The 25,299-nt window shown below is 44.6% G+C and overlaps 1 protein-coding gene across 1 annotated transcript in view; it reads left to right on the forward strand.

Moving 5' to 3' along the window:
- LOC309544234 (guanine nucleotide-binding protein G(q) subunit alpha) overlaps nucleotides 1-25,299 on the forward strand; it is a 210,458-nt gene that overhangs the window by 176,699 nt on the left and 8,460 nt on the right. Inside the window, exon 6 of the mRNA XM_082243127.1 lies at nucleotides 8,308-8,461. Within this exon, the coding sequence (XP_082099253.1) occupies nucleotides 8,308-8,461 (154 nt within the window). The remainder of the gene's footprint in view (nucleotides 1-8,307; nucleotides 8,462-25,299) is intronic.

Consider the following 25,299-nt stretch of genomic DNA (forward strand, 5'->3'; position numbering starts at 1 on the left):
ACTTAAAGTGAGTGTACTTAAAGCGGGGTATGCCTGTATTAGGGTAAAACAAACTAACCTCCCATGGTGTAGTCATTAAAAGCAATGAGTTTATAAAAAAAAAAAAAAATAGTACCGCTTACATTATTACACTATTGGTAAGAAACGCCCGGTTATGTTAAAACATACAGCAGCTTGATAGTCTCTTGACAACACTTCCGGCCTGGGATGCCCTACACATTCCATCAGGACACATGTATACATCTGTAATTTTGCGTGTGGAAAATGTATAGGTTTTAATCCTTTAATAATAATAAAAAAAATGAAATTTCACTATGCTCTTCAAATGAGCAATATCTTATTCACCTTCCATCCTACTAGGAGAAGTAGAGGCGTTGGAGAAACAACAGCTGAGAATTCATCTATATTGACAGGCGCACAAAGTGAGGGCACAAAAGGGGAGCACGGCACCTTATTGCACATAGAAGATTTGGAGCACTGCTTGCACTTTGAAGAAAACACCATTGCACTTTATTAGGAAAACTTGTATTTTTTTTTTCCACAATTGGACTTTATGAACTACTATTTATTTTATGATTAATAGTGGTGTTAATATATGAATTGTATGATTTAAGGCAGGGCTCGACAATTCCCGGGCGCCAGGTCGCATTGGCGACTAGAAACTGAGTCCGGGCGCCTAGGATTTCAGCCATCTGCTGCCTGTCAGGCATCGGGACGCCGCTCTGTGATGCATTGCAGACTTGCTGAGATCTGAAATCCCCGCGGCTCCTATCCATAATTCTGTGTCCCTGACAAGGCATTTTAATTGGTCAGCACCATCACATGGACGGCGCTGACCAATCAGAACCGGCTGCCTCTTCTCACTTTCAGCACATCCATAGGACGCACTGCTCGACTTCACAGCAGAGCAAGCTTCGGCCCCGCCTTTGAGGGCGGGCTCGGGACTGTCTTCACTCGGCAATTGGCCGATGTGGAGGAGAGGTGGAACGCACGCCTGCCTCCGAGATTGTGCGTTCCACCCAATAGCAACATACAGCACGCCGACTTCCTTATAGTGCAACCTCGCATCCACCTTCAGATGTGGCCCCCCTCGCTGAAAACGGCAATGAATATCTGCAATCTGCTAACTGCCAGGGACTTAAGACAAGGTACTGAATTCTCCTCTGAAACAAATACTGGGTAGTCTCTCCAAACTCTCCCTATGATCTGTGACAAGACTCTATAGGGGGGAATGTCACTAGCACACATGCATGTGTCAATAAAAATACTGGATTATGGCTAACATATCTGTTCTCTCTGTGTGGTATCCAGGCAGCAAGTACACTGTATACTGGTTAAGGTACAATGTCCATGTTTGGCAACTTTGATCTATGGACCTAGAAACAGCCTGCTTGTGTCACTGCTTCCTCAGCCCCTGGGGGAGGTGGGAATGCAGACTGAGCCCATCCTGCCATTGCTAAGGGAAGGGAACCACCTACAATTAGTTGGGGGGCACAGTCTACCTATTATTGGCCAGGTGTGGGAGCCCCCCCCCCCCATAGACACATGTGTGGGGGAAGGGAACCACCTACAATTAGTTGGGGGGCACAGTTTACCTTTTATTGGCCAGGTGTGGGAGCCCCCCCCCATAGACACATGTGTGGGGGAAGGGAACCACCTACAATTAGTTGGGGTGCACAGTTTACCTTTTATTGGCCAGGTGTGGGATCCCCCCCCCATAGACACATGTGTGGGGAAGGGAACCACCTACAATTAGTTGGGGGGCACAGTTTACCTTTTATTGGCCAGGTGTGGGAGCCCCCCCCCCTATAGACACGTGTGGGGGAAGGGAACCACCTACAATTAGTTGGGGGGCACAGTTTACCTTTTATTGGCCAGGTGTGGGAGCCCCCCCCCCCCATAGACACATGTGTGGGGGAAGGGAACCACTTACAATTAGTTGGGGGGCACAGTTTACCTTTTATTGGCCAGGTGTGGGAGCCCCCCCCCCCTATAGACACGTGTGGGGGAAGGGAACCACCTACAATTAGTTGGGGGGCACAGTTTACCTTTTATTGGCCAGGTGTGGGAGCCCCCCCCCCCCCCCCCCCCATAGACACGTGTGTGGGGGAGCAGAGCAGGCCATTTTCTGAGTGTATAGGAGGGAGGTGGGGGATTGCCACACTTCTGGAGAATTCTTCTGTACACACCATAGAGCTGAGGGGACCTCATTGTACATATACACATCTGCCTGAGACTTTCACTCTCTCCCACCCTCTATCTCTCTCCCCCCCTCTTTCATTCTCTCTCTCACCCCAACCCCCCTCCCCTTCCCCTAACCTCCCCCCCCCCCCCCCATCTCCCCTTCTCTACTTCCCTCTCCTCTTTTTTTCTTTTCTCTTCCTTCCCTTTTTTTTCTGGGCGCGGGGCAGCTTTTTTAAAAAACTGGCTCCTAACTTTTTTAGCTGGCTCCTAGATTCAAAGAAAATTTGTCAACCCCTGATTTAAGGGGACAACACTGGGGATTTGCACATATTTCTTTTAAAGGTCCCAGGTATAGGCTCATTCAACAATGCAATTTAGGGTTGCTGCAGTACTGATAGACCAGTGACAAAACAAGTTTGTTTCCTTTTGGAGGCAGAGTTAATCATCTCTCTGTTAGCTGTCCTGGAAGATGATGATTTGGGAAAAATTTGTTCCAGGAAACCACAGAACTTAGGGTAATCCCACCATATATGGAGCATAGTGTACACATAGAGCAACCTTTAAAACAGTATGGTGAGGCATTAGGATACAATTTATGAGATGAGAGGGGACTAAATGCCACCTAGTTATAACCTTAAGGTTGGCTTCTGTCAATTAAATATTCAGGATACCCTGGAAGGAGGATCAAAGGCAAGGAGGCCAGGTATCTAACTCAAGATCTACAGAGGTCTTTGTCCCTGTCTGACATATGATAACTTTTGGGAGGAGCTGGATAGGAGCCCATATATCGTAGAGATACCACTTGTAGACCCAGATCCCCAGTACATCCCTTTTCATGTTCCCTTAAAGGAGGTTCCAACCTGGCTTATTTCATAGCTATTTATGTGTGGGGACCAGAGCCACTGTTCAAAATCACAGGGCCTCATACAGCCTACCTGACAAGCCCCCCCAATAATATCAAAATGTATTTTTAGCAAAAATATGACTAAAATCATTTAGTGCCCAAAAACCTAACATAACTTATAAAATTCCTGCTAAGTCTAAAACATAAAAATGTACGGAGTTAATAAATAAAGCTATGTGTGTGCATGAGGTATTGGGGTTCATCCACATGAGTGCTGTTGCCTGTAAAGTGTGAGTCAGTGTCTTTTGTGTGTGGCTTTAGTTGTGTGCAGACAGGCTATGGGTATGCAGCATTATGAACACAGCCGCAGGTCCTAATTTGACAGGCGTGTGGGTTCAGGCGTACAGCCCCAAACACAGTGTGCATTTGGGGCCACTCACCCACACCTGCACACTTGTCATATTAGGACATGTGTTCACACAGCTGCTGAACACCCGTGAGGTAACGGGGTTCCAGGATCATGAACAAACTGCCCATTTACACTGTATGGGCCAGAGAACCCATGTGCATGAGCCCTTTAAGTGTATTTGTATTATTTTTTACAATTATATATATACCCTGTATTTTCTGGCGTATAAGACTACTTTTGAACAGCAAAAAAATCCCCCAAAAATGGGAGGTTGTCTTATACGCCGAGTATAATATCTCCAAGGTAGCCTAAGTATAAGTATTACCGGTAGATCATGTAATAGGGGGGTCGTCTTATACGCCCAGTCGTCTTATACGCCGGTATATATATATATATATATGTATATATATATAATATAATTTTTTTTTTTTTTTTTTTTTTTTTTTTTTTTGCTTTAACAGCCCTATTTGGGGGGGGGGCATTGGTAAAATATCTGGGGTCTAAACAGAACCCCCTGCTCTACATCCTAAAACAATCCCCCACAGCAACCGACAGAAGGGATTGGAGGGGGAAGCCAGCAGCAAAAGGAAGGGAAACCTGAACAGAAGGGGCAGCAGAGGCGGTGTTCACTGGAACTGATCCCCCTATAGTTATTCCCAGCATCAGCTGAAAGCAGCGGGCAGGAGAGGAGGAGAAGTTGGCTTTCAGCTGCTGCAGAGAGGAACTACAGGGGATCGGTTTCCGTAAATGCTGCCCTCTCCTTCTGCTTGTCATCTGCCTGGGCCCCGTACAGGAGGACTGGTGGTAACCCCTTATTAGCGGCCCTGGTGGGGACTGTGTTATTTGAATGCCATGCAGTTGTCTAGCTCTGTAATCAGATGAAATTTTTTATACCTCCTGGCAGAAATCATTGGGCATCACAATCCAGCCAGGTATATCTAAATTTTATCACTAAACGTCACTAATGTCAAGTCAAATACATCTTGTTTAGATCAGGTTGTGTGTGTTTTTTCTTCACCCATGATTTCACATTTTGGATATACAAAACAATTTATAAAAATGAGATCATAATGTTAGGCTTCTGGCGCAGGAAATATGAGTGAATTACAATAAGCAATTTTCTAGCTCTGTAAGGATAACAATATCTAATTATACTGAAATAATTTTTCAGCTAAATGGATGAAGGTCGGTCCTAGCAAATGTTAGCTAATACAGAATAATCCACACGTTAAAAAGTGTTGAGAGTAAAGCAGAAACTGTTCCATAATTCACCCAGTGAAAGAAGAACTGATGATCCATTTCTAAAATTTACATTGGGAAAGCGTGATTACTTGTAACTATATATTGCACATCTGGAGGACTGCAGGGAAATCCCACATACAGCAAGTTCTTTCCTGTTCCTGGTGTTCAGTTTACCCTATGGTCGCTTGGGACACCACTTCAGAAAACATGTATTCTTTTCAGTGAATACAAAGTGTTCTTTATTTGAACAAGAGTAGATTGTGAGGTCATCGGTTCCTCCTCCCCACCTTTTCCAAATGGACAATGCCTTGTAATCACAGAAAAGAATATAGCAAGTTTTCTGAATGGAAGAGGTGTCAGAACAGGAAAACTTTTACTGTATGACAGACTGCTTATCCCAGCAGCCCACCAGACGTGGCATATTCAATAATTACAGGTAACCAAGCTGTCCCAGTGCGAGTTTAGACAAAGTAGAATATTCCTAGAGCTCAGCTTTAAACTGTGCAGTGCTATTAAATATATACAATGTTGGTGCTGCACTGTGGGATACCAGGTAATAAGTAATAAAATAAGAAAGCGAAAAAGGGGTGATGTAAATCTTAGATATGCATACAACAAAATGTGTAATGAATCAACTGTGAAAAAAATGTTACAAAATTTTGAAATATTTATCACACTAAATAAGATAAAGTGATCCGAAATATTTCAAAGTGACTAATAAACAGATACAAATTAATCAATGATCCTTTTAGCAAAATTCAACCATGTATGGTAACTGTTAAAAGAAGTGATAAATATGAGTCCATAATGAAAAATAATTTCAGTGCAGTGACATCTCTGCGTGTGCTAGTCTCTCATCTTACCGCTGTAAGGTTACAGCATGAGTGGATATCTGTGCATGAATGGATATCTGTCGCTGAATGATCCTATGCTTCCAGCTGCCTCAAAGGGGGTCCTCCTTTGACGGGCTCAACTGGTAGCTTTCTATGGTGGGTAACATCTCATCTATGGTGGTCAGATGGGCTCTCCAGGTATGTGTTCAGTATGAGTGATATATCCCACAAATATCACTCATACTGAGGACATACCTGGAGACAAGTGAAATACAATTATTATGTAAAGAAGGCTCCAGATGGTATAATATTGTGTCCCAAATGTATTGGTTAAAAACAGCTAGTTAACTCATTTGCCATATGCTTAAACCAAACAAATCATCCACGAGCAGCTCGTCCTCCAGCGACACTTCGGTTTGCCTATCGATCAGCCCCGACTCATAGCGTCAAACCCACATGACTTCATCAGGGATGTTAACCATCATAGAAAGCTACCAGTTGAGCCCGCCATTGGAGGACCCCAGAAGGCAGCTGGAAGCATAGGATCATTCAGCGACAGATACCCATTTGTGCTGTAACCTTACATTTGTAAGGTGAGAGACTAGCACATGTGGAGGTGTCGCTGCACTGGATAAAAGACACCAGTCACTTTCTTTATATCCTGCATGGTAAAGGGATCTCACACTGATTCACATTTTTGTGTTTTGGACTTTATTTTTTTAATTATTTTTATGGACTTATATTAATAATTTTTCATTATGGACTCATATTGATCACTTCTTTTGATTATCAGTTACCATATATGGTTGAATTTTGCTAATAGGATCATTGTAACCTATTTATTATTCACTTTGAAATCTTTCAGATCACTTTATCTTATTTAGTGTGATACATATGTTATTTTAAAATTTTGTAATATTTTTTTTCACAGTTTATTTGCACATTTTGTCATATGCATATCTAAGATTTATTTCACCCCTTTTTGTTTCTTATTTTATTACTTTTTAGCTAGTATCTGACAGCGCAGCACCAACATTGTATATATTAGATTCTCTTCGGCTATGGATTTGCTGATTGGTGCTTGCAGCAGTCATGCTGTCAGCAATGGCACCACATGGAAGAGAAGTATCACAATAGCTGAAAAAGAAAATAATTTTCTTACACAAGAAAGGTGGAGGCTACAAGAAGATCAGCAAAGCTTTACTTATTAGTCAAAATACTGTAGCAAAAGTGATACAAAAATTTAACAAAGATGGAACGGCAACAATCTCACAGAGATGTCCAGGTCATTCATGGAAGTTAACACCTCGACAGGAGCGTCTTCTGATGAAAAGGGTTGAAGAAAATTTCCATGCATTTCACTGCAGTTGGCTAAAGAAGTAGAAAGCCAAACTGGGGTGATTTTCTCGTGACACAATACAGAATACACTACGAAGGAATTGCATGCATGTGTGTCGTCCACGAAGAAAGCCTCTCCTAAAGCCCATGCCCAAAAAAAGCCTGCCTAGAATTTGCCAGGGCCCGTGCTGAAAAGAGACTACTGGGACTCTACTCTGGAGTGATGAGACCAAGATAAATGTTTTTGGAACTGATGGGATAAAAACTGTATGGCGTCACAAAGGTAAGGCGTACAAAGAAAAATGCATGGTGCCTACAGTGAAACAGGGTGGTGTTCTTCTGTCGGGCTGCATGAGTGCTGCTGGTGTTGGGGAGTTGCATTTTATTGCTGGTATCAGGAATTCACAAATGTATTGCTCGATATTGAAAGAGAAGATGCTGCCATCACTCCGTGCCCTTGGTTGTCGTTGACTTTTACATGACAATGATCCAAAACACACATCTAAGGCTACTGTTGCATTTCTGAAGAACAGGGTGAAAGTGATTCAGTGGCCAACTATGTCTCCTGATCTGAACCCAATCGAACACCTATGGCGAATTCTAAAGAGAAGTTGAGAATCGCTCTCCATCCAGGCTGCAAAAGAGGTTGTTCTTGAATGAAAAGAGATAGATGTTGCAATGTCGCCAACTTGTTCGTTCCATGCCTAGAAGACTTGATGCTATCCTTACAAATCATGGAGGTCCTACAAATCACTAGATTTAGTAGTTTTTGTTGTGGGGTGTATTCATTTTTGCATCAACTAATTTGAGTAAAACTGAAGATTTTGTAATCTAATTTATATTATTAACCTTACATTCATATAATGGAGCTTAAAACAAACGTTCTATAAAACTCTTTTTAAAACTCAAGTTTTGTCAATTTTGAAATTGTTCTTGTGTTCGTTGAGATATTGATTAAAAGCTTACTTTTCAAAAGGGATGTTCTCATTTATGCTGAGCACTGTATTCTTGATACAATAGTGCTTTAAGAGTTTTAAGACAAGGCAGGTGGAAATTCAGGGGACATGAGAAGTAGCCTTTTTCTGATCTTAAATATTGATTTGCTATGTGAAAAATAGCTTGTTGTGAAAAACAGCTTGTTGTACATCCAGACTTTTTCATATTCATCCAGATGTCTGTTGGGCTGAAGCATCATTTTTGTGCCAGAGGGGGAGGATTCCCAGTGGTTGTGCATGATGGCGGTAGGAGATTGCAAATGTCAGTTGGTAACCCATAGGTCCATATTTATATTATTTAAGTAGTATGCACTGCAGGAGAATCTTCATGGGGCATGTGCTTTATCTGGAATTATTGACCATTTGAATGACTGGTGAATGTCACAGTTATCATTTTATAAATGCTATATAGTGTTTACTGGAACACAGTGTGTATAACCCATGTCTCTTCTGTTTTTGCAGAACCGGATGGAAGAAAGTAAAGCACTATTTAGGACGATTATCACATATCCCTGGTTTCAGAACTCCTCAGTCATCCTCTTTCTCAACAAGAAAGATCTCCTGGAGGAGAAAATAATGTACTCTCATCTAGTTGATTATTTCCCTGAATATGATGGTAAGTAATAGTTTTATAGGTCCTCACATTGGCTGTTTATAGGGGGTATAAGCTGCATTGTCAAACCAAACATTTTTGAGCCCTGTAATCATCAAGATGTGGTTTGGATACCTGATCCCTAACAGTTATGGGGTTTATTGATTACAGGTACTTGCATAGTGCTGTCATTTTATGCAGCGCTTCATATACATATATATATATATATATATATATATATATATATATATATATATATATATATATATATATATATATATATATACACATACATACATACATACACAGTGGGGATCGAAAGTTTGGGCACCCCAGGTAAAAATTTCTATTAATGTGCATAAAGAAGCCAAGGAAAGATGGAAAAATCTCCAAAAGGCATTAAATTACAGATTAGACATTCTTAAAATGTCAACAAAAGTTAGATTTTATTTCCATCATTGACACTTTTAAAAAAAAAAACAAAACAAAAAAATGGCGTCTGCAAAAGTTTGGGCACCCTGCAGAATTTATAGCATGCACTGCCCCCTTTGCAAGGCTGAGATATTAACTCTGCGGGGTGCCCAAACTTTTGCAGGCACCATTTTTTTATTTTCTGTTATTTTGAAAGTGTAAAAAAAAAAAAAAAAATATATATATATATATATAGTACACTCATATCAGTTCCTGGCATCATGGAGCTTACAATCTAAGGTCCCTAAGTCACATTCATACACATACTAGGGTCAATTTAGACAGGAGCCAATTAACCGGCCCGCATGTCTTTGGAGTGTGGAGTTAAACCGGAGAACCCAATGGAAACCCGCACAGGGAGAACATGCAAACTCCAGGCAGGTAGTACCATGGTTGACATAAAAATCGAAGTAATGTAATCAACCCAGTTTTGCAGTAAAATTACAATAAGAACTGAAGTATTGAAGTATATACATGTTTGGAAGCATTGTATCAGTTGTTTACTACTCAATTTATCCAAATCCTGTAAAAATAAAGTTGAACGTTAATAACCTTTACCAAGTCATACTGTCTGGTACAGAAAAAGTCGATGCATTTTTGGTGTATATTCATGCAGTGGTGTGTGACTTTTTCTCTCAGTGCATATGATGTTGAACCTATACAAAAAAGATCTACCCAATTTTGGCCCTGGAATCGCACATCTATACAGAAATCTCTAGGAAGGATTTGTGTCCTTTTTTTTTTTTTTCTTAATTTGATAAATCATGTCAACCTCTTGCTGTCCACGTAATGTATATGCGCAGTGACGAAGAGGGTAGACTTTAACGCCCACACACTGCACATATGGGTCCATGGGCAGCAGAGCTTTCTGTGCTGAGAGCCCACTCCCAGCAAAGTGACCGAACTGTCAAAGACAGCTCTCATTCCGTATCAATGATCTGAAGTCGGCCGGACCAATTGCATTGATCACGTGAGCTGCCAATCTTCCTGCCTCTTGTGCGGTAAGACATTATTAAGAGGATGCTGGGGTTGGGCAGGAAGGGGTTAACATTTATGCCCCTTTTCTCTTGGTTTAAGGTAAGATTATTGTGAAAATAAATTGGAACTAAAACCTCCCTAACCTTTACAGCAAAGGAAAGTGTAATCTAAGCCTCTGTTTGATCTGCAGTTGTCTTGGTACTGTACATGTGACCAGTTATGACACCAGCTACCTACTGGCTTGCCAGTTTGGGAGCCCAAGCAAGACATCTGTAAGCAAGTGGGTTAAATGACATGCTATATTTAAAGCAGAACTACACTGCATCTGATTATCCCAAACTAAAAACACTGTTTTAAGTAATTTTAATATTCAGAGGCAGCCCTCTCATCCATCCATGTCTCCATGCTTTATTTTGCTGAAAAATCACTTGGAAATATACCCCCTAGTATTTCTGGCCATGGCCATCTTGAGTAAGGGTGGATGATTTATGTAGCATTTACTTCCTGGAATTCATCTGTCCCCCTTTTTATTTTTTTTAAATCATAAGAAAGGTTTATTTGAGCACATTCAAGCATACATGTTCCATAAACACTCGCAAAAGAATGCAAAGTTATAATGTACAAAACCGAAGAAAATAAATGGGCAATTACAGCTTCCAACTGTATAGAGCTCACTAAGGTGAACATACAGCCCCACCGAGTGGCTGAAAACAGAAATGACCGTGCCAATAGAGCACTCCAAAATCAGATAGTAATAACCATCATTGAGTAACCAACAGCCTTCTACCCCAATATCCTATCTATAATCAGGTCTACTGGGGCCAAGCCTGGGGCATCAAGCCAAGCTCCCCAAACCCTCTCAAATTTAACAGGGCATCCACAGTGCTGGTAAATAACCTTCTCTTACGTCTTCCGACAGTCGCCGCCCATTCACACAGTCTTCACTTATGGGGTATTGACTTCATCTCCACAGGAGTTTCTAGGCATAAGACTTGTAAAAGAACAATAAATCTACATAGTCACATCCATGGGGGCTGTCCTTCTAGTCCAATACCCCCCTGCAATAGCCATCCCAATGCAATTTGTCTTCTGCCTAGCTTCAGGAGTGGATAGGCTTCCCTGTGCTGAGGCTACAGTCTCAGCCTTTCTCTTTTTCTTTTATGACTTATTTTCAAAAGATGTAATTTTTTCTTTACATTGCTAGCTGTTTATTTTATCAGCACTAGTTGGTGGATCTTCGGATGAAGACGGCGTCTGCGGGGCCAGGAATCGGACTGACCGTCCTGGTTCTCCAGGACAGAGGGTCAGATGGAATCCCAGCCCGCCATCGAGCGTTTCGCAGGCTATGTGTTTGCCCTGGCCTCATAAACGACCCTTTCCTGTCCATCAGGGATGCAGCCATGTGAGGTGGCTACCTCACTGGACACAGCATAGGTTCGTCCGTGCACTACTAGTGTCCTGCGTTTTGGCTGGCGGCACTCCCCTGCCATCTGAGGGTGGGCTGTTTTCCGCTTGATATGAGGCACCCCACGCCATCGGGTACAGGTAAGTACATTCTGTGTGGGGCCTCTGTCTGGGGTCGGCAGTCCTGTGTGTCTGTGGTGTCCCCTGTGTCTCTGCGTTTTGGGCTCCCTGGTCCCGGTCCCTCCGGGGATTTTTATTCTCCCACAGCAGCGCTGTGTGGGGTTTTGGGGGTCCCTCTCCTAATGTCACTTTAGGCTGCTTGGGGATGCAGACACATGCGGCGACTGCTGCGGGGTTAAAAACCGCCGGTCCGCCATTTTAAGTGTGGGCAGCATGTCTGGCTTCACTGTGGGCGCTCATACAGCATGCTATGTAGTGTATTTTCACGCCTTACGGCACCATCTTGTGTGTGGCAAACGATCGTTCCGAACACATGTCGGCGGCCATCTTGCCAAAGCCTCCCATTAGTTTCAATAGGCATCCATTTTCCCTTCGCCTGCAGCCTAGTTCAGCCTCCAGCGTTGACATCACTTCCTCCTTTCTCACAGAACCGACCAAAGAAGCTGGTAACCCTCTGTGGGGTTCTGTCCTGCTGTTTCTTTTCCTGTCCTGCCTTGTGCAATCTTCCTGGTCAGTTTTGTCCCTGCGGGGGGGTCTGTGTGTCACAGTATTATAGTGGTGTGCTGTGGGGGTCCACGGCGCTCTTAAAGGGCCAGTTTAAAAAAAAAAAACCTTTTCTTTTCTGTTATGGAATCCCAGGACAGCAAATTCCAGCCAGCTTTGGTGGGGGATTCAGGGTCCTCTGAATCCTCCACCGTCCCTAATTTGGCTGCTGTTGCGGCAACCTTGGTGTCAAAAATGGATGTGCTGATGTCTGAACGTGCTGCTAGAAAAAGGCCTAGAATTTCCCTTTCTTCTGATTCTGAGTGTAACATGGTTGCTGTAGGTAGCGTGGCCCTTTCGGGGTCTCGCTCTTCTCAGGACCCGCAAGAGTTTGAGGGGGAGGCGGAGGTTACAGGGATGGATGAGTTGATCCTAGCAGTAAAGGAAACCCTACATTTGGAGGATGAGCCCACTCCTCCGGGCGTTGTGTCCTCTTTAGGTACACACAGGACCCGCAAGACGGCGCAGGTTTTTCCTTGCCCCGCAGAGTTTCACCATAAGGTGAATGAGCTATGGCGTAATTTAAAACACACCTTCGTGGTGCCTAAGAAGTTTCAACTTCTCTACCCTTTTGTGGCTACTACGGCTGCGCGCTGGTGTGTGCCTCCTCAAGTGGATCACACGGTGGCCAGGTTGAACAAAGCTACCCTGCTCCCCGCCGAGGAATCCCCGGTGTTTAGGGATCCTACTGATAGGAGACTGGAATCTCTTGCCCAACATTTCTACATGGTGCCGGGTTCCATGCTCAAGCCTATTTTTGCCTCTGTGATGGTGGCTCAGGCTGTGGCGGATTGGATTAAGGTGCTCAAACGCACCCTTGTGGCCGACTCTGCTCCTCCCACTACAGTGGAGATGGTGGATCAGATTTATCACGGGGTCATGTATTTGTGCGATGCGGCTCTAAATGAGGCCCCTTTGGCGATTCGCCTGTCCAGTGTCGCTGTGGTTAACTGTCGCCTAATCTGGTTAAAATGCTGGTCGGCTGACCATAAATCCAGCAAGACGGTGGCTGACATCCCCTATGCGGGGTCTCGCCTTTTTGGGGAATCCTTGGACGAATTGGATAAAGGAGTCACTGGGGGTAAGAGCACTCTGCTGCCCCAGAATCCTAAGGGCAAGTTTTTCCGCGGTAAGCGGGGCCCATCCTTTAAACCTACTCAAGGGTCCTTTCGTGCCTTCAAGGCGCAGAACAAGGAAAAAACCCTTCAAGGGCCAAGGTGGTCAGAAAAAGCCCTGGTTTGGCAAACAAAAATCCGGCCAGGCCGGTGCGGCGGCTCAGTCCGCCTCTGCCTGAAGGGGCGCCCTCACCCGTTACAGGGGTGGGGGGACGTTTGCGCGGTTTCCTCCAACCTTGGCTGCTTTGAATCACGGACAGGTGGGTTCAGGAAATTATTCGGTCAGGGTAGAAGATCGAATTTCTTTCACGGCCGGCGAACAGATTCTTTCCCTCAAATCTTCATTTGACCCCAGGGCGGTTACAGGACCTACATCAGGCGGTGTGGGATCTTCTCCCTCGGGGTGATAGTCCCGGTGCCTCATGGGGACAGATTTCGGGGTTTTTATTCTAATCTGTTCACCGTGCCCAGAAAGCAGGGCAAAGTGCGTCCGATTCTGGACTTAAAAGCGCTGAACCGCTTCGTGCGCGTTCCAAAGTTCCGCATGGAATCACTCCGCTCGGTGGTGGCCTCCCTGAATCCGGGGGAGTTCCTGGCCTCTATAGACCTGAAGGATTCGTATCTACACATCCCCATTTTTGAGGGTCATCGGAGGTACCTCCGATTCGCTATCGCAGAGGAACATTCCATGTTTGTGGCGTTACCTTTCGGTCTCGCTTCGGCTCCAAGGGTCTTTACCAAAGTGTTAGTGCCTGTTCTGGGCCTGTTGCGGGCACAGGGCATTGCGGTCTTGGGATATCTGGACGATCTTCTGTTAAGATCGATTGCCAGTCAGAGCCTGCTGCGCGATCTGTCCACTACGTTCCAGACGCTTCAGGAGTTCGGTTGGACAATCAACATTCAGAAGTCGACCTTGTCGCCTTCGGTTCGTCTCCCGTATCTGGGAATGGTTCTGGACTCTCCTCTAGCAAAGGTGTTCTTACCGGAGGACAAGCTCCGGACCCTACAGAACGAGGTCAAGTCCCTCAGGGACAACAAATCCTCGTCATTCAGGACCTGTATGCGGTCCCTGGCGGTTCACATATCCGGGTGTGGAGAATTGGCAGGCCGACTATCTGAGCCGCCAGACCCTGGACCAGGGGGAATGGTCCCTACACCCGGAGGTGTTTCGGATGCTGTGTGCGAAGTGGGGATCCACGGATGTGGATCTGTTCGCGTCTCGGCTAAACCACAAGGGGGAAAGGTTCGTGGCAAGAACGCGCGATCCTCCGGCAGATGCCTCGGATGCCCTGGTGGTGCCTTGGCGTCAGTATAGACTGATCTATGCCTTTCCTCCGATTCAATTGTTGTCCAGATTCCTTCGCAGGTTGGCCTTGGAACAATCGCTGGTGATTCTGGTGGCGCCGGACTGGCCTCGAGCCTCCGTGGCGGCTGCCAATGCGAGAAGATCTGCTGTCCCAGGACCGATCTTCCATCCTGCTTTACAGTCGCTGGCTTTAACGGCCTGGCTCAGAGGTCATTCCTACTTTGATCAAGGCTAGAAAAGCCTCTTCTGGTAAGGTTTATTAACGTACATGGAAAGCGTATTTTGCCTGGTGTGAGTCCAAGGGTTTCTCTCCTCGTGCCTATTCGGTGGCGAAGGTGTTGGCTTTCCTCCAGACTGGTGTGGACCAGCGTCTTGCGTTTGCCACGATTAAGGGCCAGGTCTCTGCACTGGCTATTCCTTTCCAGTGCCCTGTGGCGTCTTAATTCCTTGATTCGCACCTTTATTCAAGGTGTGCGTCACCTGGCTCCCCTAGAAGGGAGCCCTTACCTCCATGGGACTTGAACTTGGTTCTGTCCGTGTTGCAGCGTTCCCCTTTTGAAAACATCAGGGAACTTTCATTACCCATGCTATCTAAGAAGGTTGCGTTCCTGGTAGCGATCACTTCTGCTCGCAGAGTGTCAGAGTTGGCGGCGTTGTCTTGCCACTCCCCTTACCTGGTGGTTCATAGGGATAAGGTGGTCTTGCGACCTAATCCGTCCTTTTTGCCAAAGGTGGTTTTGGAATTCCTCCTGAATGAGGACATTGTTTTGCCTTCGCTTTGTGCGAATCCTAAGCATCCAAAGGAGGTTGCCTTGCATTCCTTGGATGTTGTCCGGGCGATCAGGGTTTACCTGTCGTCGACTGAATCCTTTCGCAAATCGGATTCTCTTTGTCCTTCCTGAGGGACCTCGGAAGGGTATGGCTGCCTCTGCAGCAACCATTGCCAAATGGATCAGACAGACCATTGTACAGACCTATTCGTTGCGGGAACGGGTTCCTCCCTTCCCTGTCAAGGCGCACTCTACCAGGTCAGTGAGTACGTCCTGGGCCTATCGGCATCAGGCTTCGGTGGCCCAGGTGTGCAAGGCTGCGGCTTCGTCGTCGTGCACTCTTTCTCAAAATTCTACAAAATTGATTTTCTGGCATTAGCTGAGGCATCCTTTGGCGGCAAAGTTCTCTGTGCGGCAGTTCCATAGGGACCAGAATGGTTCCATAGGGAACCCTGATTTTGTACGGGTCCCTAGCTGTTGGGTTTGTTTTCCCCTTGGTTATTTGTTTTCCTGGGTTGTTGCTCATGTTTAGCCCTTTTTTGTTACCCAGAAGGTTACCTTCTCGTACATGTAAGGTTCCTTTCTCTGATGTGGGTACTGCGTTGCTTTTCTGGCGGTTGTGTTGCCCACCCCTCATGTCTACACTGCTTTGGGACATCCCCATAAGTGAAGACTGTGTGAATTGGCGACGGTCGGAGGACGTAAGAGAAAACTGAATTTTTGTAAAATCTTACCGTAAAATTCCTTTCTCTGAGTCCTCCGACAGCCGCCCCTCTTTTTGGAGTCTTTTTATACACTTTCACTGCTTGCGACCAAACTGAATTGGGATGGCTATTGCAGGGGGGTATTGGACTAGGACAGCCCCCATGGGTGTGACTATGTAGATTTATTGTTCTTTTACAAGTCTTATGCCTAGAAACTCCTGTGGAGATGAAGTCAATACCCCATAAGGGAAGACTGTGTGAATGGGCGCCGACTGTCTGAGGACTCAGAGAAAGGAATTTTACGGTAAAAACGTGGGTTGTTTTGGTGTCTCAAGCCAAAAGTGGTGGGACTTTGTGGGCAAGTAATGGTATTGATACAAATATAAAAATATTGGATTTATTCCATTATACATAAATCATAATATATACATACATTCCAAAAGTGAAGATTGGTGTTTGGGTATAGGCCCAATGTGGTAAAAGTTAATGAAGAAAGAAGATTCAAAAGAATCTGTGACATATGTGATAAGTTGTGACAAAGATGAGGGTAGGGTCTCTGTGTTTCCTGTATGATTCCAGGAAAATGGTGTTTCACAGAGTCTATCCCTAAACCTGACGCGTTTTGGCTATTTATAGCCTTTTTCAAAAATTCTTTGTCACCCAGCTGAAATACATAATCAATAACATGTGTTATTGTAAATATTCATATGGTTTGAATTCTAGTATACTAGTATAAGGTATTGGTACATACACTGTTTAGACTTTGTTTCTGCAAAACATCTCAGTGTCCTCTAAACCTGCAGCAAGGAGCCGTGGGGTACCTTAGTCTGGAAGGATATGCAAGTTTCAATAATGTAGGTATTTTGTCATATAATAAATTACATTATTCCAATATTTCATGTTACTCACAGGTAGGGTATGGGTATTCATGTGTGGATGGCTGGATAGCATTCCAGCATTGTCCCAAGCGATCCTCTCTACAGTAATCATATATATATATGTAATATTTAAATTTATTAAATTTTTAAGTGCTTCAACAGTATTAATAGTTATTTCATACGAAGTTTATCATTTCCGTTTAGAAGCAAACTTTCCACCGTTCAAACACTCCTACTACAAAATCTGTCAAATGTAAGTTTGCTTCTCCTCTGTAGAGAGGATCGCTTGGGACAATGCAGGAATGCTACCCAGCCATCCACACATGAATACCCATACCCTACCTGTGAGTAACATGAAATATTGGAATAATGTAATTTATTATATGACAAAATACCTACATTATTGAAACTTGCATATCCTTGTCCTCCTTGTCCTTACAGCTGTCAGCAAATGTCCATAGGACAAGTCAGATTCTCAAGGATTTTGGTTGGGTTATCAGTTTTAAAAAAAAAAAAAAACAGCTCTCCAGACTTCTTTCACATTGGTCTGCTCCTAGACACATCCCAAGCAAAGGTTTTCTTTCCAGGAAAGAATTCTTTCTCTCAGAGCCCGTGCTTGAGAATCAAAGAGACCTTCCACAATGCGATTCTCAGTGAGAGTTCGAGGCCTCATGGTAGCCTCCTTCAAGGCTGTGACATTGCCCAATTTCATTCAGGAGCTCTCCAACAAAACACCTTGTTGACCTGGAACAAGCATGCTCCTGCCTAGCCAAGTAAGCAACTCCCTGTTTTGGTGGATATTAACCCCAGTCCTAACATCATGGAAGGTCTTCCCTATCACTGGAATGTGAGAAGAAAAGATTTTTTGCAGGCTGGGGAGGAGTGTTCCAGTCCCTCATGGCCCAGGAAACATAGTCACCTTTGGAAGCAATGCTCCCCATCAGCATCCAAGTCAATGAACGATAGAGAAATCTGAGTAATTTAGATGGTTCTGCAACACTGGACCTCCATCTGATGAGGACATAGAATCAAGGTGCAGTTGGATAATACCAGGGTTGTGGCTTACATTGACTGCCAAAGGGGCAAAGAGTCTTGCAGGCCTGAAGGAAGCAAACCAGATTTCTCTATCGCTTATTGACAGACGCAGCTCCATATTATTCTTGACCATTTGGGTTATGCTGCCCCCTACAGGAGTAGAACACTAGGTAGGAAAAAGCCTTTGGGGCCATCCCTGTAGGCATACACCCACGCACTCTAGTATAGGCTTCAGTTTGTTTCTGCCTAGCCTAGGAGTAGGATCTAGTTTCCTGCTGGGACTTCAGTCTTGACTGTTTGTTTTTTTTAACCTTTTTGTAAGAATTTACTTTTTAGTTAGCTTTGTTCCTGAGAGAACTACAAGCAACAGCCGGCTGGGTTTGGGATTGGATATGCCAGCTCCTTAAGGTCTCCCAGCCTGGCCAGTGAGCGTGCGCAGGTTGTAGTCCAGCACTAGGCCTCGCCACGACGATGATGGACGGGGGCTGGCCTGCGAGTGAAACACCTCGCCAGGATGCATTCGACCTGGGTGTTGCCCTGAGTCGCAGCATACCCCCTGCCCGTCAGCACCCCAATCCCGGGTGGTGAGGTAGTCTGTTCGGAGTTGTGCCCACCTGATGCCGTTGGTATGGTGAGTAAGTGTGTCCACCCCCCCATTTCTCTGGCGGTCTCGGGTTGGACGTGGGCCCCTCCCTGGGACGGTTGGACCTTCGGGTATTCCTCAGTTGTTGTAGTTTCACCCTGCAGCAATGTATACATTTTCCCTTTGAAATTCACGGGGCGGCCATTTTCTTGGAATCCACGATCGCTGGACAGCAGGGAGAAGCTAGGGTGACTCTAGTACATGACCCAGGTATTTCCTGTTCCTGTGTCAGATCGTTTTTCTCTCCGCACAGAACGTTTCTATATCCTCGATATTGTTTTGGCGGTATTTTATTGGGATCCCTGTAGGTATTTCTCATTCACCCTGCTGCAGGCTGTACTAAGGCTGAAACTTGTGGTGCCGCTGGTGCAGCGGTGCTGATCGTGTTTTTTGCAGTTTTTTCTTAAAGTGACATTTTTTTTTTTTATTAAGTAAATATGGAGTCCCAGGACCAAATCTCACCCACAGACCCCCTTAGTGCAATTTCAGGACACTCCAGGTCGCAGCCCTCTCTGCATTTACAGCAGTTTTGGAAAACCTGGTGCCAAAAGTGGATTTAGTTTTAAAAAATTGCACTAGTAGAAAGCGCCAGACTAAACAAGTCTACTATGGTTCCGGTGGAGGAGTTCCCGGTATTTACAGACCCCGTGGATAGACGGATTGAGTGTGTCCCGTCATTTGTATGTGATAGCGAGCTCAATACTGAAATTGGTCTTTGTGATCACTCTGGTGTCAGACCATAGCGGAATGGGCGAAGTTGCCGAAAGGTGACTTGGAAACAGAGCAGCTCTCGTCAAGCCTGATAGCGCTAACGGAGCAAATGGTCCAAGCCCTTCTGTATATATGTGATGCGTAGCTGGATGCGGCTCCACTGGTAGTGTAACGCTCCTGCGTTTCTTATATGGTGTGGATTTTCAGCTGCAGAAATAGTTCCACGTCAGTAGTTATGTAAGAGATATGCTGAGATACCATTCCCAACCTCAATGACTCATCATGTGTGGAAGGTCTTATTTCAGCCAGTAAATACACACAATTAGCAAGCTGGTTCCTAGAATGACTTTTATGTATGTGGTAACACAATGATGAAGGTTGAGGGATAGGTTGAGTGGAGGTGGTAGGTGATAGACACTTGAAGGTGAGACAGTAGCAGATGGATGCAGGAAGGTTTAGCAATGTTGTATGATAGCAGATGACAGAATAGCAGGTGGACATACAAAAGAGATCAACCCAGTGCAGAAAAGTAGCAGTAGTCTCAAGAGCTAGCAATCTAGTTATGCAGATGTGATAAACAGTCTTTACTATGCAGAGCTAGATAGTGTAAGCTTAATATAAGTTTATAGAGAATTCCCCTGCGGGGTACTTAGCACTATTAGCGATACAGCCGAAGGGTGGTTCAGGAGAGGCGGATGATCCAGTAGCGGGATACAGGGATCAGCGCGGCGAGGTTCCGTCAGCGAGGTAAGCTTGCAAGCATGGAAGCTTCAAGCAAGGTTAGCATCCAGGTAAGGGTGTTTGAACGAACACATGTGAGTGAGAACCCGCGCTTTAAATAGCCATCTAGTCCGGCGCTGGGTGATGACAGCTCCAGTCTTAAAGGTGTATGCGCACCTTTCCAAAAGTAAATGGTGGGGCGCATACACTTGTGGAAAGTGTAATTTAGGGTACCAAAGGTACCGGAACATTACAATACCCCCCCCTTAAGGCCTGCTCCTGAAGGCCTCTGGAGCTGGTTTGTCTGGGTATCTCGCATGAAAATTGCGGATTAATCTAGGGGCATGTATGTCAGAGGTGTTTAGCCAGGTGTCGTCTTGGGGCCCATAGTTCTTCCATCTAACCAAGTACTGAAGTCTTCTTCTGTAGATACGAGAATCCAGAATCTCTTTTATCTCGTATTCTTCTCCACCTTCAACTTGTACAGGAGGGGGAGGTGGAATATTAGGCCTTATTCCTTGGTCCGGAACATGGGGTTTTAGTAGCGACACATGGAAAATGGGATGGATTTTTAGGTCCATTGGCAATGTAAGCTGCACTGCAGCTTTTCCAATAAGTTTCTTGATTGGGAAAGGTCCCAAGAACAGAGGTCCAAGCTTTTTGCTAGGGATCTTCAGTCTCAAGTTTTTTGTTGAGAGCCAAACGAGGTCCCCGATAGTATACTGTGGAGGTTTTCTACGAAGATCATAGTACTTCTTTTGTTGACTGTGAGCGTGTGCAATGGTAGTATTTAGTAAACCCAGAGAATCCTTTATTTGGGTAAGATAGTCTGAGGCTACTGGGTTATTTGAAGGAAGGATGCGTGGAGGGAGAATAGAGGGATGGAACCCATAGTTCAAGTAGAACGGACTCTGCTTGGTTGTACTGTGAGTTGCGTTGTTGTAGGCAAATTCTGCCAGGGGGAGAAGATCCAACCAATCATCCTGTTGGTAAGAAGTGTAACAACGTAAATACTGCTCGATGCATTGGTTGACTCTCTCAGTCTGTCCGTTGGTCTGCGGATGGTAAGGAGAAGTGAGCTTCCGCTCAATCCGTAGTATGTGACATAGTTCTTGCCAGAATTTAGAAATAAATTGGGATCCACGGTCAGACAGAAGAGTTTTTGGGATACCATGTAATCTGAAGACATGTTTCATCAGGAGTTCTGCCGTTTGTTTGGACGAAGGTAGTCTGCGAATAGCAATGAAATGTGCCATCTTTGTCAGATGGTCCACTGACACCAAGATGGTATTAAATCCTTTGGAAGGAGGCAATTCTACGATGAAGTCCAATGACAAAACCTCCCATGGAGTTTGGGGTATTGGTAGACTGCATAGTAGACCGGATGGTCTCGTAGTGTCAATTTTGGACCTGGCACAGACATTGCATGAAGAGACAAATTTTTGTATAGATGTTTTCATGTCAGGCCACCAGAATTGCAGAGAAATCAAATTGAAAGTCTTTGTCATACCCATATGTCCTGCCATAGGCACATCATGCGATAATTCCAAGATCTTGGTGCGTAGGGTAGGTGGTATGTAAAGTTTGTCGTTGTAGTAGAGGAAGCCCTCTGCATCAGTATTTAGTTGTGGTGGGGGTGAATCCAAACTTATACCATGCAGAACCTCTTCCTTCAAGGAACGGACAACTCCAATAATGCGTTTGTGAGGTATTATAGGAACGGAAGGGATTTCAAAGTAGTTTTCTTCAGTTAGTCGTGATAGTGCATCCGCCTTTTTGTTCTTATCTGCAGGTGTGTAGGTCACTAGGAAGTTAAACCTTAGAAAGAATAGTGACCATCGTACCTGTCGATGCGAGAGAGTTTTGCTAGTCTGAAGATATTGGAGGTTTTTATGGTCCGTGTATATAATTATTGGTAATTGGGTGCCTTCGAGTAAATGTCGCCAATTCTCCAGAGCCAATTTTATAGCAAGCAGTTCCTTTTCACCCACGGGGTAATTTATCTCGGGACTGCTCAGGGATTTAGAAAAAAAAGCGACTGGATGAAGTGGTGAAGTGTGGGTAGGTCGTTGGGAGAGTATTGCTCCTACTGCCATGTTTGACGCATCTACCTCCAGAATGTATTGGAGGGATGGGTCTGGATGGCGTAATATGGGAGCGGAAGTAAACCTTGTCTTTAACAAGTGGAAAGCCTTATTTGCTTCTTCTGACCATTTAAATGGTATTTTTATGCTAGTGAGCTGTGTTAGGGGTCTCACAATAGCAGAAAAGTTTTTTATGAACTTCCTGTAGAAATTTGAAAATCCCAGGAATCGCTGTAGCGCCTTGCGTGTAGTTGGTGTAGGCCAATCCTGAATGCAGGATATTTTACTCATGTCCATCTCGATTCCTGTTTTGGATATGATGTAGCCTAGAAAGAGTACCTCATCTTTATGGAACAAGCATTTCTTCAGCTTCACATAAAGATTATGTGCAAGCAATCTCGATAATACAAGTCTTACATGTCTTATGTGTTCAGACAGGGTCCGTGAATATATAAGTATATCGTCCAGATATACCACAACACATAAATCTAGTAAGTCTTTAAAAATATCGTTTATAAATCGTTGGAAAACTGCAGGGGCATTGCATAGGCCGAATGGCATCAAAAGATATTCGAACAATCCGTAGCTAGTTCTGAATGCAGTCTTCCACTCGTGTCCATCACGGATTCGAATGAGATTGTATGCTCCTTTCAGGTCTAATTTTGAAAAATAGGTAGCTCCACGCACCTGCTCAATGAGCTCAGGGATAAGCGGTAGAGGATAGCGATCTTTTATTGTGATAGCATTCAATTTCCTGTAGTCGATGATAGGTCTGAGACTTGAATCTTTATTGCGAACAAAAAAGAGTCCTGCTGCTGTGGAAGAAGTGGAAGGTCTAATAAAACCTTTTTCCAAGTTCTCATCCAAATAGGTTTTGAGATGGGCAAGTTCATCCTGTGAAAGAGGATAAACATGACCGAACGGTAATTTGCTATTTGGGAGTAGATCAATGCTACAATCAGTCTCGATGAGGAGGTAATGCTTGAGCATTTTTCTCAAGAAAAACCTCAGAAAGATCCTGATAACATAGTGGTGCAATCTCATCTGTCACCACAGACAGAATCTTCCCGGAAAACGGGAGGTTACACGTTTCCTCGCAATAACAAGAAGGGAAGGTCAAGGACCGTTTCTTCCAATCTATGGTTGGTTGGTGTGTGTGCAACCAGGGAAGTCCCAACACAATGGGAAAGTGGGGTGATGGTATTAAATCGAAGGTAGAAGTCTCCCTATGAGACTCGTTAATAGTGACTAGAAGTGCTTGTGTCTGATCGGTGATCGGACCAGAGGATAACGGAACACCGGTAATAAGACAGGTTTGAGTTTAGAAATAATAGGAATTTTATTTAAAGCAGCAAAACATATATCCATATAATTTCCACAAGATCCTGTGTCAATCATGGCCTTAGTAGTAATCCTGTTCTGGTCCCACTGTAATGTCAAAAAAACAGAAATGTAGGGGTTAGTGAATGAAGTTGTCAATCCTCCTAGAGAGACATGTGAACACTCACCCTTCTTTTTGTTGACTAGGGGACAGACGTTTATCTTGTGATCCGGGGATGCACAGTACAAGCAGAGATTTTCATTTCGTCTTTTGGCTTTTTCCATAGTTGATAGCGGTGGGCGTATGGTTCCTACCTCCATAGGAACGGCCAGACTCCGAGAGGAAACGGATAATGGCATTCCCATCTTTTCAGCCTTTCTTTCTCGTAGTCTTCTATCTATGGTAATACTGAGTTGTATTAATGCATCCAGGGTTTTTGGCAGATCCGCTCGGGCGAGCTCGTCCTTAACAGCTTCTGATAGGCCAAGCCTAAATTGGGTTTTCAGAGATGCATCATTCCATTCTGAATCAAGGGTCCATCTCTTGAACTCTGCGACAGTCTTCTACAGGCCTCCTTCCTTGTTTCAAGGATCTTAACTGAAGATTAGCAGTACTCTGCCTATTGGGGTCATCATATAGGCTAGTGAGCTCTGCCAGGAACAAGGCATAGGAGTTGAGAAGCTGGTCGTTTTTCTCAAAAAGAGAATCTGCCCAGGCTCGAGGATCGCTTGATAGGTAAGAAATAATAGTACAAACCTTAATGTGATCAGTAAGGTAGGTACGAGGTTTTAGCAAAAAAGTAACTCACATGCGTTTTTAAATTCGCGAAATTTTTTGCGATCGCCTGTAAATACCAAAGGGGGATTTATCTTGGGTTCAGGGGACTGAGCAGAGGTAAGTTGTGTCAGTCTAATTACCTGCTGCGACAGAGCCTGATTGTCTTCTTTTAATTCAGCAAGTGCGTGTATTAACGCAGATACTTGCTGTTTTAATTGTGTCACCTGAGTGGTTATTTCTGCTGAATCCATTTTTGGTTAGTTCAATCTGTAACGCTCCTGCGTTTCTTATATGGTGTGGATTTTCAGCTGCAGAAATAGTTCCACGTCAGTAGTCATGTAAGAGATATGCTGAGATACCATTCCCAACCTCAATGACTCATCATGTGTGGAAGGTCTTATTTCAGCCAGTAAATACACACAATTAGCAAGCTGGTTCCTAGAATGACTTTTATGTATGTGGTAACACAATGATGAAGGTTGAGGGATAGGTTGAGTGGAGGTGGTAGGTGATAGACACTTGAAGGTGAGACAGTAGCAGATGGATGCAGGAAGGTTTAGCAATGTTGTATGATAGCAGATGACAGAATAGCAGGTGGACATACAAAAGAGATCAACCCAGTGCAGAAAAGTAGCAGTAGTCTCAAGAGCTAGCAATCTAGTTATGCAGATGTGATAAACAGTCTTTACTATGCAGAGCTAGATAGTGTAAGCTTAATATAAGTTTATAGAGAATTCCCCTGCGGGGTACTTAGCACTATTAGCGATACAGCCGAAGGGTGGTTCAGGAGAGGCGGATGATCCAGTAGCGGGATACAGGGATCAGCGCGGCGAGGTTCCGTCAGCGAGGTAAGCTTGCAAGCATGGAAGCTTCAAGCAAGGTTAGCATCCAGGTAAGGGTGTTTGAACGAACACATGTGAGTGAGAACCGGCGCTTTAAATAGCCATCTAGTCCGGCGCTGGGTGATGACAGCTCCAGTCTTAAAGGTGTATGCGCACCTTTCCAAAAGTAAATGGTGGGGCGCATACACTTGTGGAAAGTGTAATTTAGGGTACCAAAGGTACCGGAACATTACAGGTAGCCAGTGTCTGCGGTGGGAGTTGCTATTAGACGCATGGTGTGGCTAAAAAGCTGGTCTGCGGACCAGGCTTCCAAAAAGGCTCTTTCTGACCTTCCCTTTACAGGGGACTGGTTGTTTGGATCCTCCCTGGATGAGTTGATC

This window comes from Pelophylax lessonae (genome assembly GCF_965119305.1).
Source record: "Pelophylax lessonae genome assembly, chromosome: 1".
NCBI classification, from domain to species: Eukaryota; Metazoa; Chordata; class Amphibia; order Anura; family Ranidae; genus Pelophylax; species Pelophylax lessonae.